At 45.1% G+C, this 16,544-nt stretch overlaps 1 protein-coding gene across 4 annotated transcripts in view; it reads left to right on the top strand.

The window, feature by feature from the left end:
- MALRD1 (MAM and LDL receptor class A domain containing 1) overlaps positions 1-16,544 on the top strand; it is a 2,533,556-nt gene that overhangs the window by 1,645,251 nt on the left and 871,761 nt on the right. For 2 of the 4 annotated variants that reach the window (XM_085630826.1, XM_085630824.1), the window contains exon 26: positions 14,151-14,312. The exons of 1 other annotated variant lie outside the window; for it this stretch is intronic. In XM_085630826.1, coding sequence (XP_085486952.1) covers positions 14,151-14,312 — 162 coding nt within the window. Of the gene's footprint in view, positions 1-14,150; positions 14,317-16,544 lie in introns of all 4 variants that reach the window. One more of the 4 variants, XM_085630825.1, reaches the window with a different exon arrangement.

The following is a 16,544-nucleotide window of genomic DNA, read 5'->3' as shown; positions in this document are numbered from 1 at the left end:
ACAGGATTAGAACATTTTGGTGCCGATTACGATCCGGTAAAAACCGGGTACAAACCGTCGGTCGGAGCGTTTTCCCCGTCCGACTCGTACCCGGTCGTAAAACTTTACAAACATGGAATTACGATTCGCACGGAAACACCATTTCCGTACGAATCGTAAAAAACACCGACCGACGGAAATATACATACGAATGTGATCCGGGAATGCTGCGACGTGACGTCGGTACGCTTTCAGGCAGCGTTTCACGACCCAGGAATTACGATTCGAACCGACAGCAGTCCGGACGGCAATATTTTCACGGCACCCAAAAAGTGCCGGAAAAGCGAAGTACGGCGCGAATCGACCAGAGTAGGTGGCCCGGTACGCACCGTACCCCCCCCCAGCCCCCGTACGTACGCGCCGACCCCCCCCAGCCCCCGTACGTACGCGCCGACCCCCCCCCCAGCCCCCGTACGTACACGCCGACCCCCCCCACCCTGTATGTACGCGCCGACCCCCACCAGCCCCCGTACGTATGCGCCGAACCCCCCCCAGCCCCCGTACGTACGCGCCGACCCCCCAGCCCCCGTACGTACGTGCCGAACCCCCCTGTATGTACACCCGTGTACATGTCGAACCCACCCGTGTACGTTCGAGTCGAACCCCCCCTGTACGTTCGAGTCGAACCCCCCCGTGTATGTTCGAGTCGAACCCCCCCGTGTACACGGGGGGTTCGACTCGAACGTACACGGGGGGGTTTGACTCAAACGTACACGGGGGGGTTCGACTCGAACGTACACGGGGGGGTTCGACTCGAACGTACACGGGGGGTTCGACTCGAACGTACACGGGGGGTTCGACACGTACACGGGTGTACATACAGGGGGGTTCGGCGCGTACGTACGGGGGCTGGGGGGGGGTCGGCGCGTACGTACGGGGGCTGGGGGGGGTTCGGCGCGTACGTACGGGGGCTGGGGGGGGTCGGCGCGTACGTATGGGGGCTGGGGGGGGTCGGCGCGTACGTACGGGGGCTGGGGGGGGGTCGGCGCGTATGCGGGCACGTCTCCATGGTTGCTATGGGAGTTCGGTGCGGACGGTGTTTTTTCCATCCGGTTGTAACCTCGGACGCACGGGATGGATCGTGATTCCTCGGTCGGACTTCACCTTTCACATTTGTACGGTAAATCGTACGAGGACGTGTCGGACACATTTTCCGACCCGAGGACGTGTGGGGAATGATTCCCAATGCGGTTCGTATGGACTTTTTACCATGCGAATCGTGATTGCCAGTTTGTACGGCACTTGTACGATTCGTACGGTAAAAAGACCGGATACGAGTTATCTATTGTTTCCACGATTCTGAGACTGTTGCGATTCTAAAGGGAAACAAAGTTGTCATGTTTATGCGGTTGTCAGAGACTAATCAGGACAGTGAAAGTGCATATAACAAGCATTTTTATTCAATCCTTAGCAAAAGGACCCCAAGCCTACCAGTCTTCGTTTCTCCCTGCCACTAGTCCTGTTGTCTGTCCACCCTACATCCCAGACCATCCCTCAGCCGACCAGTGCAATGGATAAGAATTGCCAGAAAACAATCAGCAAAAGGCGCTGGCTCAGGGACACCACTTCAGCAACACAAGAGGTGAGCGGTACCTCCATAGCTCAGGGAGAGCACAAGGAAGTCCATAATAAAGACTTTGTGGACACCAGCTTATGAGGACACCTACAGAAAAAACACAAAAGAGAGACTGTGAGCATTAGCTCGCTGGGGCACAAACCAGTACAACAAAAAAGAAAGGCTCTAGATGCTAGCACTATGCTGGCAAAGGAGGTTACCAGCACAAAGAGGAGAAGAAAAGAGCAAGATTGCCTTTACTCTCAGCCCCAACACACAGATGAGTCGGGGTGCCACATATCCAAAGAACTGCAGCAAGCTGGAACCAAGCCACCATCTTCCCAGTATCACAAGAAGCCAGCTGAGACCCCAGGAGCATAAAAAAGGAGAATGAGAGTAGGATGACCCAGCTAGGACACGGTCAGCACAGTAACAGCCATCTATGTGTTGCAGCCAGAGTACCACCAGAGGGTGCATTGGCACTGATCAGCAGCATGGTCTTGCATCCACCAGTCCCAACACAAAACTTCCTGAAACCTCTGGGCCCATAAAGGGAGGAGAGGGCTTAGACTCTGTTTCTGCCTGACAAAGAGGAGGAGGCATTACAGGAAGATACCTGGATCACAAGGTGCAACCCACCGAGTGCCACCCACCAAAGAAACTGAGTTTTCGTACCCCCAAGAAACAATATATTGATTGTCCAAGCCACCAGATGGACATGCCCTAGGCAGGAGGAGGTCCAAGGAAAGAGACTAGAAGGTAGACAGAAGCACACAACACTGCAACTGTGGTCCAAACACCAGGACTCCATTGTACCACATCAGCAAGAAACACTGTGCCACACCCTCACCATGCCTGATGACAGCAAAGCCTCAGATGCAAGCACTGTGCCACCCAGAGAATACAAGGAGGAGGTCAAGAGGTGCTGGCATGATGTGAAAAGGCAGACCAAACAGAAACTCGCTGCCAACAGGAAGGCAGCAACGGTGACTGGAGGTGGGAGTCCTGCGGCACAGGAGGAGCTGGATGAGCTGGAGGAAATGGTGGCCACAGTCAGCAGTGTGGAGACGGTGGCAGGATTTCGGGGCCTGGACACAGCTCGATACAACCTGACCCAACAGCAACAGGGTGAGTAACGACCTTGGACTGGGGGAAGGGGGGAGATGGGCACAATGACACACATGCAGAATTATGTGTAGCATGCTGCACACCCACAATGATTGTGGAACATGTCCCTGATAGCCTTGGCACATTGCTGCACACATAGAAACACCAAGTAGGCCCCCGTCCACAATGTGCACAAATGGGCCCCCCTCCATATCACCAATGCCACAACCTACCCATTGCACATGTGCTGAATCCCGAAAACCAGAGACTCAGTGAGCCACACTGAGTATGTAAGTGACACTGCATGCCAAAAAACATGACATGGCTCATGAATCGACATGGAGGTGGCCCAGTGCGGATCACATCCGTAAAGGAGCAGGTCACACTCTGACATATCTATGTGGACCCACAGCCCATGCCGTACAATACACACAGCAGACGAACAATGCACCAGGCCACAAAATCTGTCCAAGAGCACATATGACCCAAGTCGCAAACAATTCAGCCCCCGAAAAGCACACAATTGAAAGGCACCCCACCTCAAGGGTAGAAGGGTACACAAAATCAGAGCGGCAGGGGCAACTCTCCCACAATGCAGCACACACACATAGCAATCACAGAACATCAGCAATGACGGCAATGTGGTACACAGTGCAACACCACAGGACAGAGACTGACCAAGAACTTGTGCATCCAGCCCCTTTGATTTGCCTATGGCTGAGTCCAAACTGAGGTGGCATATTGAGATTAAATAAACCCAGATCTGCAACTAGGAGTGAGTGATTGAAAAGTTTCAGCACTCCATCCATCATCTTGTGATTGCTATGTACCCCCTCTAAACATTGCACATTTATCGTGTAAGTGCTGAGTAAATGGTGTATGTGACAAATTGGATTGTTTGTTAAGGATGGTGTGAGCCCTTCTCAAGCAAGAGCCACAATTGCCATCAGGGTGAACCACTAAAGTCCCTAAATTAACCTGTGCTTATTCATCTGGTAGCTTCGCACAAAAGCAGTGAGGCTTAATTTAGAGGCAATTTGTAAAGTGTTTATGCAGCACACAAACCGTAAAAAAAAGAGAAAACAATACACAAGAAAGATCTAACACCAATTTAGAAACATAAAGTGAAATGTAATAAATGATTTGCTACCAAAACAACAAAAATCCAATTAGTAGAATTAGAGTTAGGAATTTTTAAAGTTTAACGTGAAAACTAGCACCTAAAGTATCAAAGCACCAACTAATGACATCTAGTCATGCAAAACAGGGGCAAAGTCGAAAAGTATGGCCGACCACGATGGCGTGCCAGTCTGATACAAGAAGTGGATTGGGCCCAGTCTCCGATTATCTTCAGACTTACAGGATATTTTGCAGAACATTTTCTGAGAAGATAAAGTTCAACCGGGCAAGCCAGCTGGTGTTATCTGTGGAGGAGGCATCGTCATTTGGAAGCCACTCACTGAAGTCACAATTAAGAATTCTTCGTTCGGACTTAGACTCTTTTGGGAATTTGAAGATCTCCAGTGGGACGAAGCTACAGGCTGTAGCTAAAGAGGGCTCCAGGAGGTCAGATACCCCTTATATGAGATGCCGCTGAATATGATTTTTGGCTGCAGAGTAGAATGCAGAGCAAACACAAGGAGATGATGCACGGAGTGCTGAAACTTTGCAGACACTCACCACCAGTCACAGATCAGGGTTGAATCCATCATCATTCTTTAGTTTACTTCGCTACCTCAGTTCAGACCCAGCTATATGCAAATCAGTCTTAACCCTGTGCCTCATGGGAACAGTCTAGCCCGAACTGCCAAGCCAGGTCTTCCCTGAACCGGAAACAAGCATCCTAGGACACGTTTCTGGGTAACAACCTTCATCAGCCAAGCTAGCTTGAATCCAGTGGCAGAGTGTGCAAGGGACCCACGTCTGGGCATACCCTGCCAACTTGGGGCAAACAAAGCAAACACAAGGAGATGATGGACGGAGCGCTAAAACGTTTCGGACACTCAACCCCAGTCACAGATCTGGGTTGAATCCATCATCATTCTTTAGCTCACTTCGCCCCCTCAGTTCAGACCCAGCTATATTCAAATCAGTCTTGACCCTGAGCCTCATGGGAACAGTTCAGCCCAAACTTCCAAGCCAGGTCTTCCCAAAACAGGAAACAAGCATCCTGGGACAGGTTTCTGGTTAACATCCTTCATCAGCCAAGCTAGCCTGGGTCCAGTGGCAAAGTGAGCAAGGGACCCACGTCTGGGCATAGCCTGCCAACTTAGGGCACACAAAGCAATCACAAGGAGATGATGGACGGAGCACTGAAACTTTTCAGACACTCACCCCTAGTCACAGATCTGGGTTGAATCCATCATCATTCTTTAACTCACTTCGCCACCTCAGTTTAGACCCAGCTATATGTAAATCAGTCTTGACCCTGTGCCTCATGGGAACAGTCCAGCCTGAACTGCCAAGCCAGGTCTTCCCTGAACCGGAAACAAGCATCCTGGGACCGGTTTCTGGGTAACACCCTTCATCAGCCAGGCTAGCTTGAATCCAGTGGCAGAGTGAGCAAGGGACCCATGTCTGGGCATACCCTGCCAATTTAGGGCAAACAAAGCAATCACAAGGAGATGATGGAGGGAGCGCTGAAACTTTTCAGACACTCACTCCCAGTCACAGATCTGGGTTGAACCCATCATCATTCTTTAGTTCACTTCGCCACCTCAGTTCAGACCCAGGTATATGCAATTCAGTCTTGACCCTGTGCCTCATGGGAGCAGTCTAGCCCGAACTGCCAAGCTAGGTCTTCCCTGAGCCGGAAACAAGCATGCTGGGACCAGTTTCTGGGTAACACCCTTCATCAGCCAGGCTAGCTTGAATCCAGTGGCAAAGTGAGCAAGGGACCCACATCTGGGCATACCCTGCCAACTTAGGAAAAAGAAAGCAAACACTGGCTGATGAGGGGTGAAACCCCGAAACCAGACCTAGGATGCTTGTTGCTTGTTTCCAGTCCAAGGGGGATATGGCCTGGCAATTTGGACTGGACTGTTTCCGTAAGGATCAGGGTCAAAAGGGATTTGCACATTGGCTGGGTTCAAACTGGAATGGCATGGTGAGCAAAAAAACTATGGCTTTAGGCCCAGATCTCTGTACTGGGGTGAATGTATGACATTGTTCTGCATTCTGTCCATCCATTGTTGTTTTTGCAGAGTAGAATGCAACAGGAGCTGCTGAAGAGTCAGGCCTACCAGCGTTGCACCATGGACAGATCAAAAATCATGTTGGTTCAGGTCTCCTTGTGGTTCTCAGAAAAGTTTTTGATCAAAATCCTTTTAAGGTCCAATTTTTTGAATTAGGCTACCTGGGCACCTTTAGCACAATTTTCAAGGGTACAAGACTGGAGAGGCACCACTTGGAGGGTCAGGACTCACTCATGCAGGGTTATGGTGCAGGTTCAGAATAGTTGGAGCCTTTTCTGTCCCTGAGGCTCTGATCAGGAGCCAGCCAACTAGCCCTTAGAGTCGCTTCTTGAATTCTTGATTGAAGGGGAAACACTAGGGCTCAAGCAGCAGGGCAGATCTCTGGGGCTCAGAGCAGACTTCATGCAGCATAGCAGTCCTTCTAGGTGCAGCACAACAGTCTGTCTAAAGTACACAGATGGCCACAGCAGCAGGCTGTCCCTTCAGGGTTCTTCCACAGGTCCAGTCGTAAATGGAATAATGGATCAGAGAGTCCCCTTTTAATCCCTGAGGCCTTCTTTGAAGTGACAGAAACTTCTGAAAGCTTCACCCCACAGATGTTTCTGAAATTTCCTGCCTCCCTGCCTTGCCTCCAGCCTGGCTACAGGCACAATCGGCTAGTGTGAAGGTATTTTTTGTGACTCAGCCTAGACATGTGTTAGTGTGGTTGTGCCCAGCTCAACCCACCCCAATCCTTCTTGAGGTTCCCCATCCAGGAACACCTAAACCCTCCATTGTGCGGTTGCCTGAGAGAAATGTACAAAGGCCAATTGCCAATCACAGCTAGATATGTGACCCAAGAACAGGCTTCAGGCACCAAATGGTTGGCACAAGAAAATGACAACTTTATAAAAGTGGCGTTTTCTGAATTGTGACTTAAAATTTGACTTTACTGTTAAAGAGGATTTTAAATAACAGTTTCTCAGATAATATGCATGCCATTACAATTGAACCTTAGCACTTGTTAAATGTAATACAGTAACCCAGTTGTATCCAAACAGAGAGGTAGGCCTCAAAGTTGTGAAAAAATAGATTTGGAAGCTTTTCACTACGTTGACATGTAAAAAGTAAATGTACATTCATTTATAGGCCCTGGGTATATAGCGTACCACTTTACTAGGGACTTATAAGTAAATTAAATGAGGCAATCAGGTGTATGCCAATTTTACCATGTTTTAGGGAGTGAGCACAAGTAAGGCCAACAAAAACAAAATCAGAGAAATAGAAGAGTGAAAGCAAATTGTTTGGAGGAAGACCACCCTAAGGCTGACAGGTTTAACAGTTTATAAAGTGCACCCAAGAGTCTGGACGTTAACTGCCACTGGTGGACTTCAGCACCTATTGCTACAGGCCAACCCTGTGTAACCTGTCTGCTGCAGTGCAAAACTTACAGTGCGACCTGTCAAAATAACCTGTTCTGATAGTTACAGAGGTCCATTTTAAATATGAGTAAGTAACTTCTTTGTAAACGTTATACCATCTAAAGCAGGATGTATGATGCATTGAAATTAAAGGTGGGACAAGTAGAAACATTTGTATTGCCATGTCCCTACAGTGACATGGACGAAATAGCTATTTTTTATGAGGAAAGCCTAGCTGTTTTATAATTAGAGTACAGTTTAAAACCTGAAAATTGTATCCTGGGAATGGGATCAGCTAGAAAAATATTTAAACCACTATTTTTAATAAGGAAATGAAGTTGTTGTACAGTTAATTTTGCCTGCCATTTTATTATTAAAACAGCATCCATGCTAAAGTTGGTGAGAGGTTTTCTTCTCACCGAAGTTATCATGGAAGCTGCTGTGACTGAGATGCAGTTCCGCTGTCCCTGACCTTCATCCTGAGAAGGAAGATATCCATGTGAGGGAAGTGTGCATGCCTGCACACTCAGATAGGGGTGTGTTAATTAATGCACTGAGACCACAATAGCAAGGTATGGGGTTAGATTGCTCCAATAGGCCTGGCAGATGGGTACTCTCAACATACTTTTTTTTGCATAGAGAGATTAGCAATAGATAGGAGGAACCTTAGTAATATTATGAACAATTACCATAGTTGAATTTTACCATAGTAGAATTGCCTGTATTTTTCAGGATACTAAAAATGTTTATATCAATGATATTTCATCTTTCTAATAATCACAGTTCATGTTTTATTTACAAAGATTAGAGCTTTTCAATAAACATGCATTATCGTATCTTTTCTTTGTGACACCTTGGACACGGAAATGTGACAAATGAAATTGTTAGATCTATCTCAACATATTCCTTGGGAATCAGAGTGGTCATGTTTGAGGTTACTGACAACATCTATCACTTTAGATGTAGCATTGTGAGTTAGCCAAATACACCAACATTTACTGATTATATAAGAAAAGTCTCTGTATTGTGAAGTTTTGTTGATCTAAATACACAGTCCTACTAAATTCATAGGAACCGTATAGCAGGGTTACCTTTTCCCTGGCTTTAGTTCCTGGAGAATAATTTGCATTCACTTACCAGGAACTCCCATCCTGTGCTCAGCCTGGGAAGAGTTGTGAAAGAGATGTGAAATTCCTCCCAGGAGCATTGTAGGGTGACTTGAATGAGTAGAGATGAATCCTCTCAGCTCAATTGAATATGCAGGATGGGTGTGTGGGCATTATTTTGCCACCACAGTGTGAGATCGTGCCTGCCAGGTCTGCTGAGCCACATGTAACACTTAGGGTGCACTTCAGAGATGGGAGAATAGGATACCAGGACAGTTCTTATGTAACCCTGTATGATTGAAGAAAGATCATGCCTTTGTCCTACCAGACCTCTGTCTCTTGATTTGTTGTTGGTACAGTGTCTGCTTTAAACTGGAATTTAATGTTTGGGATGGCACTGTGATTACTATAGTTCACTCCCCTACACACCAACCACCAACACCCTTAAGCCCATGTTTATTATGGCAGAGGACCTTTACGATCTTGAGAATGCCTTGACACATGCCATTGTGGGCCTGTTTGCAGTAAGGCACAAAGGAACTGAAAAAGTGGGACAGATTGCCCCCAGGAACTTTTGCTTCATTAGTTTGCCAGTGCTCAGGAATCACCCCTACCCACGAGCTGGTGCCAGGCTTAAATGTGGCACTCCAAGACACCTGTCCAGAACACCTTCTGAACCCGTGGAAAAACAGAGGAGGGCTAGAACCTGCTGTCTGCTGCCCCTTGTAACCAAGAAAAACAAATGGACTCCAAGGGTCAGTTGGCTGATGTCATATATGGCTAAACCAATTTAGAGTACATTTTAGTAAACTATTTGACACCAAAACAACAAGAATCCAATGAATTTTTTAAGTTTAAGGTTCAAAATAGCGCCTACCTCTGACATTTTTATGTGTTAGAATGGGGGAAAGTCAAACGTTAAGGCCAACAACGTTGGAGCGCGGGTCAGATACAAGTAGTGGATTGGGCCCGGTCAGCGCTTACCTTCTGACTTAAAATATTTTTTTTAAAGTGTCTGAGAAGGTAGAAGTTCAGTGGGGCAAGGCTGCAGGAGTGTCCAATGAGGGTGCGTCATTGTTGGATAGCCATGGAGCAAAGCCACGGTGTAGAACTATACCTTTGGACTTAGCCATCGAGATGGAAGAAAAAATCTCCAGCGGGACGAAACAGGAGGGTGTAGCTGAAGATTGTTCCACAAGGTCGGATGCCCCTTTGGTGAAGCTCCACTAAAATGGATTTGCTGCTGCAGAGAAGCAGGTAATGGGAGGTACGCAAAGTCAATCCAAACAGCAATGCACCTCAGGCAGATATGCGTGCAGGTTGATTCCAGTCTTCTACTGGTGCTTTGGCAAATTATTGTCCTCATTCTTTGAAAATGGCCATCTGGGCACCTTTAGAACCACAACCAAGGATCCAGGAGTGGATGGAGAACTCTTGGTGGTGCAGGACTCACTCAGACTGGGTCCAGGTGTAGGTTCAAGATTGTTGGAGTCTGTTATGTCCCTGTGGCTCTGAATAGGACGCCAGCAAACTAGTCCTTTGAGTCACTTCTCGTAGTCTTGTGTGCAGGCGTAGATGCAGGGCTCAAAAGCAGGGGTGGCTTCTGAGTGTTCAAGGCAATAAGCAAACCAGTCCTTCCAGGTACAGTAGCAGTTTTGCAGAGTTCACAGCACATCACAGCAGCAGGAAGTCCTCTGAGAGTCCTTCTGCAGTTCCAGTAGTGAACTGAAGAATGGGTCTGAAATCCCTATTTTTATACCATGGTGCCCTGCTGCCAGAAGATGGGTGAAGTTTCTAGAAAATGTGTTTTGTTCTCGGAAATTACCCCCCCCCCCACCCTGCCTATAATATGGCTGCAGTGACAATACAGGTCGATAGCCCTATTTTGAGGAGCCAGGGCACATGCTACTCAGGTGGAAGTAAGGCTGCTCTCAGCTCCGCTGTCCCAACAAGCCAGTTAATGGTCCATTGAAGCTCAGTTAATATCACTAAAATAGTCTAACTCTCAGCTACACCCAGGCATGTGACCTAAGGCAGGCTGCAGGCACAAAGAGCAGACGGAAGAAAAATGCCAACTTTTTAAAAGTTGTACACAATACGGGGTTGGGCCCTTAACGACAGAATGCCTGAGCCACCTCAAAATCCAACATCACCACCAATGCCAAAACTGACCCTCTTTTGAAATCTACAATTAATCACATGCTAAATTCAATAAAAGCGATCACTGTTTAATCTTTTAACCACAGTTTTTGATTTTCGTTATCATTTTGTCACGCATAGAAAACCATACAAAAATAATCAACAATATTTGTCCCTCCCACCAACAACATTACATACATGACAGTGGATACAAACATAAATTAAGTCACATTAATACATAAAAAATTATATTAGACACAAAAACATAAGTACAATACATCAATAAATGAGTTCCTGTTTCAAAAATGTCTGGAACATAATCAGAAGGGGAAAACATTTACCCGAAAAAAAAATCTCAAAAAGATCAAAAACTCGCTAATTTTCTGGACATGGGGCCCCTGTAAAAATGTGATTGTTTCCCAGGTACGTATCCTATACTACCCCACTTGGTAAGTCTCTGGTATTCAAAGTCACTCTATATTGCAAAGCAATTTTCGATTACGACAGTACAACTAGAAATGGTCAACGTGTTTTGAACCCCTCCAGAGCAAACTCCTCTGGGCTCAATAGAATATGCAAGGTGCGGCAGGTGGGCATTCTGTTGATACCCCAGTGTCAAATCCTAACTGACTGGTCTGTTGAGCCACATGTAACACTTATGCACACTTGAAAGGGAGAGAACAGGATGCCGGGAATTCTGATAAAGGACCCTATTTTGTCCTACCAGATATTTGTCTGTGGTTTTGTTGTGGATACAGTGCTTGCTTCAAACTGGATTTTAGTATTATATGAGGAAGCAACCTTTGATTACCATAATACTCTTCCCTCTCACACCCTCAACCTCAAAGCCCAAGTTTGGTGTGGCAAAAGATCTTCGCCTTCTTGAATTGACCCTGCCACATTACATTTTGAGCCTGTGATTAGTAAAAACAAACAGGAACTACTGCAAAAGCATTTAAGGGAGGGACAAAGAACCTTTACTCCATTGGTCATAGAAGAACTAGGAGTGTCTTAGGGTGCCCCCCCAAGCCACAGGCTGGTGAACCCTACAAAACTGGATCGTCTCCCAGCCTATCTCAGAACACTTGCGAAAGGATTCAAGGCAGATTGATCCTGCTGTATTTTACATCTGTGACCTGTGAGACAAACCTGAGGAGGTTGGGCCCCCCCTTCCACCTGAAATTAAAGAACAGAAAGATCTCCAAGGATCATACGGCTGATCGCCTGGGTGGGTCCAGGAACATAAAAGAGCTGAAGAGGATGGCATACCTTTGAAGAGTTATAGCTGACCAGTGGCAACTTGACCTAGACTTAAACTGGATTTTGCCGTTGTCCTCTGCCTTATACCGCGAGAGTCCTAAGTGCTCCCCCTGAAATTCTGTGTGCCTTGAAAGTGTACTGTTCCAGTTGTTTGAGGGCCAAAAGAAGTTTAGGATATTTTTTAAACCTTTTACTACAGAGCTTCAAGGGGGCAGGCCGCAAAAAGTATCTGACTGGTAGTTCAACAGTGTTGGATTTAAATTCAGGTTTGTCCCACATGGACAAGAGTTTTTCCTGGAGTTGGGCCTGGAAACCTTCTCAAACTTCCCTACTTCCGGATACTATCAGGGTCAATCTACTTTGTTAATCTGACTCGTGATCCATCACGATTAGCCTCGAATCGTGCTTAGGTCCTGACCTACCATGGCCATTGGCTGCCATAGGCACTCTGTGCTTTTGTGCTCTATTTTCTCTTAATTCTTTTAAAAATCAAATGGTTTTGGTGTCATGTTGCTTATTAATCTTTTCTCTATTTTTATAAATTGAAGTGATATATATATTGTTTTGTATGTTTACTCTTTAAGCTGTTTTGGTGCTTCTAAATGCTTTCCACATTTGCTCTAAGGTAAGCTTCTATGCTCTATGCCACAGTCACCAGGGGTTGAGCTCAGGTTTAAATTACTGAAAACTTTGACTGGACCTAACAATTTACTGGCTTAATTTCTTGTGGTGGACACCCAGCCACAAGAATAATAGTAAACTTTTTATTTCTCATTGATTTACTATGCTCTGCCTTCTATCTTGTGTCTTAGGTTATTTCATATGGTAGTGCAGTCAGCGCTGCAGCATATGAATACAGGTCACCCCGAGTCTGGCAACAAAGGCCCTGAAAATGAGAAAAGGACATGAGTGGGATTGTAATCACTTACAATATGACTGTTATATGAGTACATTGTCTTGCCATATATAGTCAAGATCCATGCATGGCACACTTGGTTGTGTCATTGGAATTCATGAAGCATACATGGTTAAGTGTTAGGAATACATAGGAATGTTGGTTCTGGTTGTGACCCTGCCACTGGAGGGACTGTTGCAACTCCAGCTGTTATCAGTATGGCGCCAGATGTCGGAACTGTGGCAAGGAAGGTGTCAAGATTAATATAATCTTTTTAAAATCTGAAGTGAAATGGTGTGTGCAGTTGTCATTTATTGGATGTGTTTCTACATTTGATGAGCATTTTGCATTTGAGGACAGTGTGGCATGAGTGAGGAGCCTTACATTATAATTCTGTGGAACAGGCAGGCTATCATGCAGGTTAAGGTGCATGCTAGAGAGGATACTTTCATTGAGGGGAAGGTTAGACAAGGTGGGATTCAGGCAGAGCCTTTGCCACCTGTATCTTATTAAACACCTCTTTAACCTGCCTCTCACTGGTGCTGGTTTTTCACATCCCCACACGAATAAATGTATCAATTTTCTTGTGTCACATGGCAATTTTCTCTACTCCACTGAGGATTCTTAGAGGCAGAGCATGAAGGCCCTTCTAGTGATCCATTGACTTTGCTTCCTCTTGAGTGGGAGGGCTACAACCTAGAGGATGTAGCAGGTCTCAGGAGTACACAATGTCGTGCCATACATGGGGAAGAAGGCAGAGGCCAGGATGGAGACTGTAGTTATATGCTTCTAGCATTGATGTTTGACATGATTTCCCTCAGGCAAATGCTGATTACATCTTCAATTTGTAGTTGCATGTAGCATTGATGAAGCTCTCGGTCTACACTGTATAAAGCTGTCCTTATCAGCATATGCCAAAAAAGTTCATAGGGTTACTTATAACTTCACAAATAATTTGAGTTATAATTTTCTCCATTTGCTCAGGTAAGGAATAGAGATGCATACTTCTACTAATGACAGAATAATAGCCCCGAATTTAGTGACTTGCATTTGAGCAGAGATTTCCCTAAGAGTAGGTAGAAATCTGCGTGTTCAGCAATTTTCACTCATAGATTTCCCAAGTTGAATAGGCATCCTTGTGCCGATGGGTGAAATCATGCTCTATTGCGTCTGAAGGGGCTGCTGCAAAGCAGGTGCAGTGAACTCCGTGGTGTAATGAGAAAGAGCCACAGTGTTTTATTAACACTGAAAAGCTGTATACAAGAACACTGCATACAAATCATGCTGTGTTTCAGTGAATTAACATGATTTTAAATCACGAAATCAGACCATGAAATAGTCAAATTGACCAGGTACACCATTTTCTTTCACAACAAAATATTGTTTTTGTTTCCAAAATAAACTAAGCAGTGGGTTAGGTTTAATTGTTTTGGTTTCTTCTCTTCTCTCTATCAGCTCTCTATACCAATTTTAGCGGAAGCTGCAATTTTGAAGTCCCAGGTGGACACTGGGAAAGTGCTTGTGGTCTTGCACAAGGAACTCAGAATGACTTTAATTGGACTCTGGGCAATGTGGATGCCATTGTAGGTAGCTACATTGACAAGGATCATACACCAGGTATGTAGCATTGTACTCTTTGGGGCTGCCAGTCTCCATAGCAACATAAGTACCTTATTCATATTATTTACAGAATCAATACAATGAAGTTTTGCTATGTTTAATTTCAGGATAAATATTTCACTTTCTTGATGAATATGAATGGGGTGTGTGTGATATTCATGGTATCAACCAAGTTGGCACGATAGGCAGGCAGGACTCAGCATAACTGAAACAATAAACCTACATATTGCACACAGATATATCTTGCCTTCTTAATATGTTAAGCTTTCATAGGTATAAAGTTACTAGATGCCCCTACCTCCTTGAGTTTCGTGGGGAACCTAAATCCTATGATTGCAAGAATTCTGGAAGCACAGTTGCATCCATGCTGTAAAACCTCATGCATACCCAGTCGCATATAGGTCTGACACTGGTACTGGGTGGTGCCCTTAGTTGAGGTTGGGGGGAAAGAAAGTAGACTGGCTCTGGGCACTCTATTCCTCATTCCTCAAATATATATTTATGATGCTAAACGTTTGCCATCTTTAGCAGATTTAAATGTTGATTAGGGAAGCAAAGGCGTATCATCACGTCTCACACAAATAGGATCAGCATTCTCACATCTTTACCTGGCTCATCCAGCCAGCAGCAATGATGTGTCAAAATATCAAGATGTAAAAGAGTTTGTAAAAATAGTAAGGTCCGATCACTTCACTATGGACTTTCAGATTTTGATCCCAACTACTTTAATAACATCCAAAGGTAATTTACAACAGCCTTTGAAAAAAACATAACACCCTCCTCTCAAAAGGACACCATCCCAGATTCAATTGACTGAATAAATCAGTTCCAAACATTGTTAGACATCTGGTAAAGGTAAAGGTAAAGATCGTACGATTATGGGCTCAGTGGGTGATGCACTGGCAGCACACTAACAAAAACAGTTTTTCAAGAAACGGAGTCAGTATTAGATTGAGTTGCACCAGTCCCTTGCGTGCTGCTGAGAAGCCTTTTCTTGGTTTCAGAGGGCTTTTTCCTTGAGCCATAGGCAATAAATGTCGTCACTTTTCCTTTACTGCAACAAACTCAAGGCATCTAATCTTGCACTTCAGAAGAGGTTGCTGTCTCCTTTTTCAACGATAACCTGGAAATTGATGGACAAATTGTGAGTTAGAAATTTGTCACTGGGAAAGTCAGGATGTTAAATTATCCATTTGGAATGTCTGCCTTTGTGTTTATAATTCTTTTTTTAATTTATTTTTCAACAAATCCGACAAAGAGTGGCATTGTTAACAGTTGGTAAATCCAAAAATATACTTAAAGAGATTTTGTTGAGTTCTCAGGGAATAGACAATTGCCATTATTTGTATTCATTACTCAATGGATTCTGAAGTAATGTTACTCCAATCTGCAAACATAAACCTATTTCTTACCAGTTCTAAATTTAGGCTGAAGTAAACACTCAAATATGTCATGATGAAATGAAATCAGTGATTGTTAGTAAATGAGTTTCTGGTTGGCAGAGGTATGCACCCTGTCCAAGCAGGAATCACAACCATGGTCATTCTAAATTAACCTGTGCTCCCCCTCTGGTAGCTTGGCACAGTGCAGTCAGGCTTAATTTAAGAGGCAATGTGTAAAGTATTTTTTGCAAAATTTCAAACAATAACACAGTGAAAACACCACAAAAAGACTCCACACCAGTTATAAAAAATTATTATGATTTTATGACTAGACCAAGGCCAAAACAACTAAAATCCAATAAGTAGAAGGCGACATACATGTTTTTAAGATTAAAAGTAAAAATAGTGCTTTAAAGCAATAAGTACCTATGGGGGTTCTCTCTTTGCACTGGACTGGGGCAGACTAAAGAGGTCAGGCTCACCTCAATGGAGCATGGGTCGGATACTGGAGCCATGCAAGGCATGCTGAACAAAGTACTTTGATACTGGTCGCAAGAGCAAGATGCGAGGTGCAGCCGAGTGATGCATCGTGTTGATCCTTGTAGTCGAGGTGAAGCGTTGATTTTATCCACACAACAATGGTGATGCACTGGTTCCGAAGATGAAAAACTGAAGCCAAAATGCATTGGTTCTGAAGCTAATCTGCTTGGTTCGTCCACGAAGTTGAAAGGATGTGTCAACCTTCTTTCACAGATGCGGCGGTTCCGATGCATCTGTTCTTGAGGCGATGCGCTGTTTCCGAGTGCGATGCTCTGAGTCTGTTCCTGCAATACTGGCGATGCATCGA

Source organism: Triturus cristatus, chromosome 10, assembly GCF_964204655.1.
Source record: "Triturus cristatus chromosome 10, aTriCri1.1, whole genome shotgun sequence".
Lineage (NCBI taxonomy): Eukaryota > Metazoa > Chordata > Amphibia > Caudata > Salamandridae > Triturus > Triturus cristatus.
Note: the sequence above shows the minus strand (reverse complement) of the source record. Positions and strands in the feature narration are given on the sequence as shown.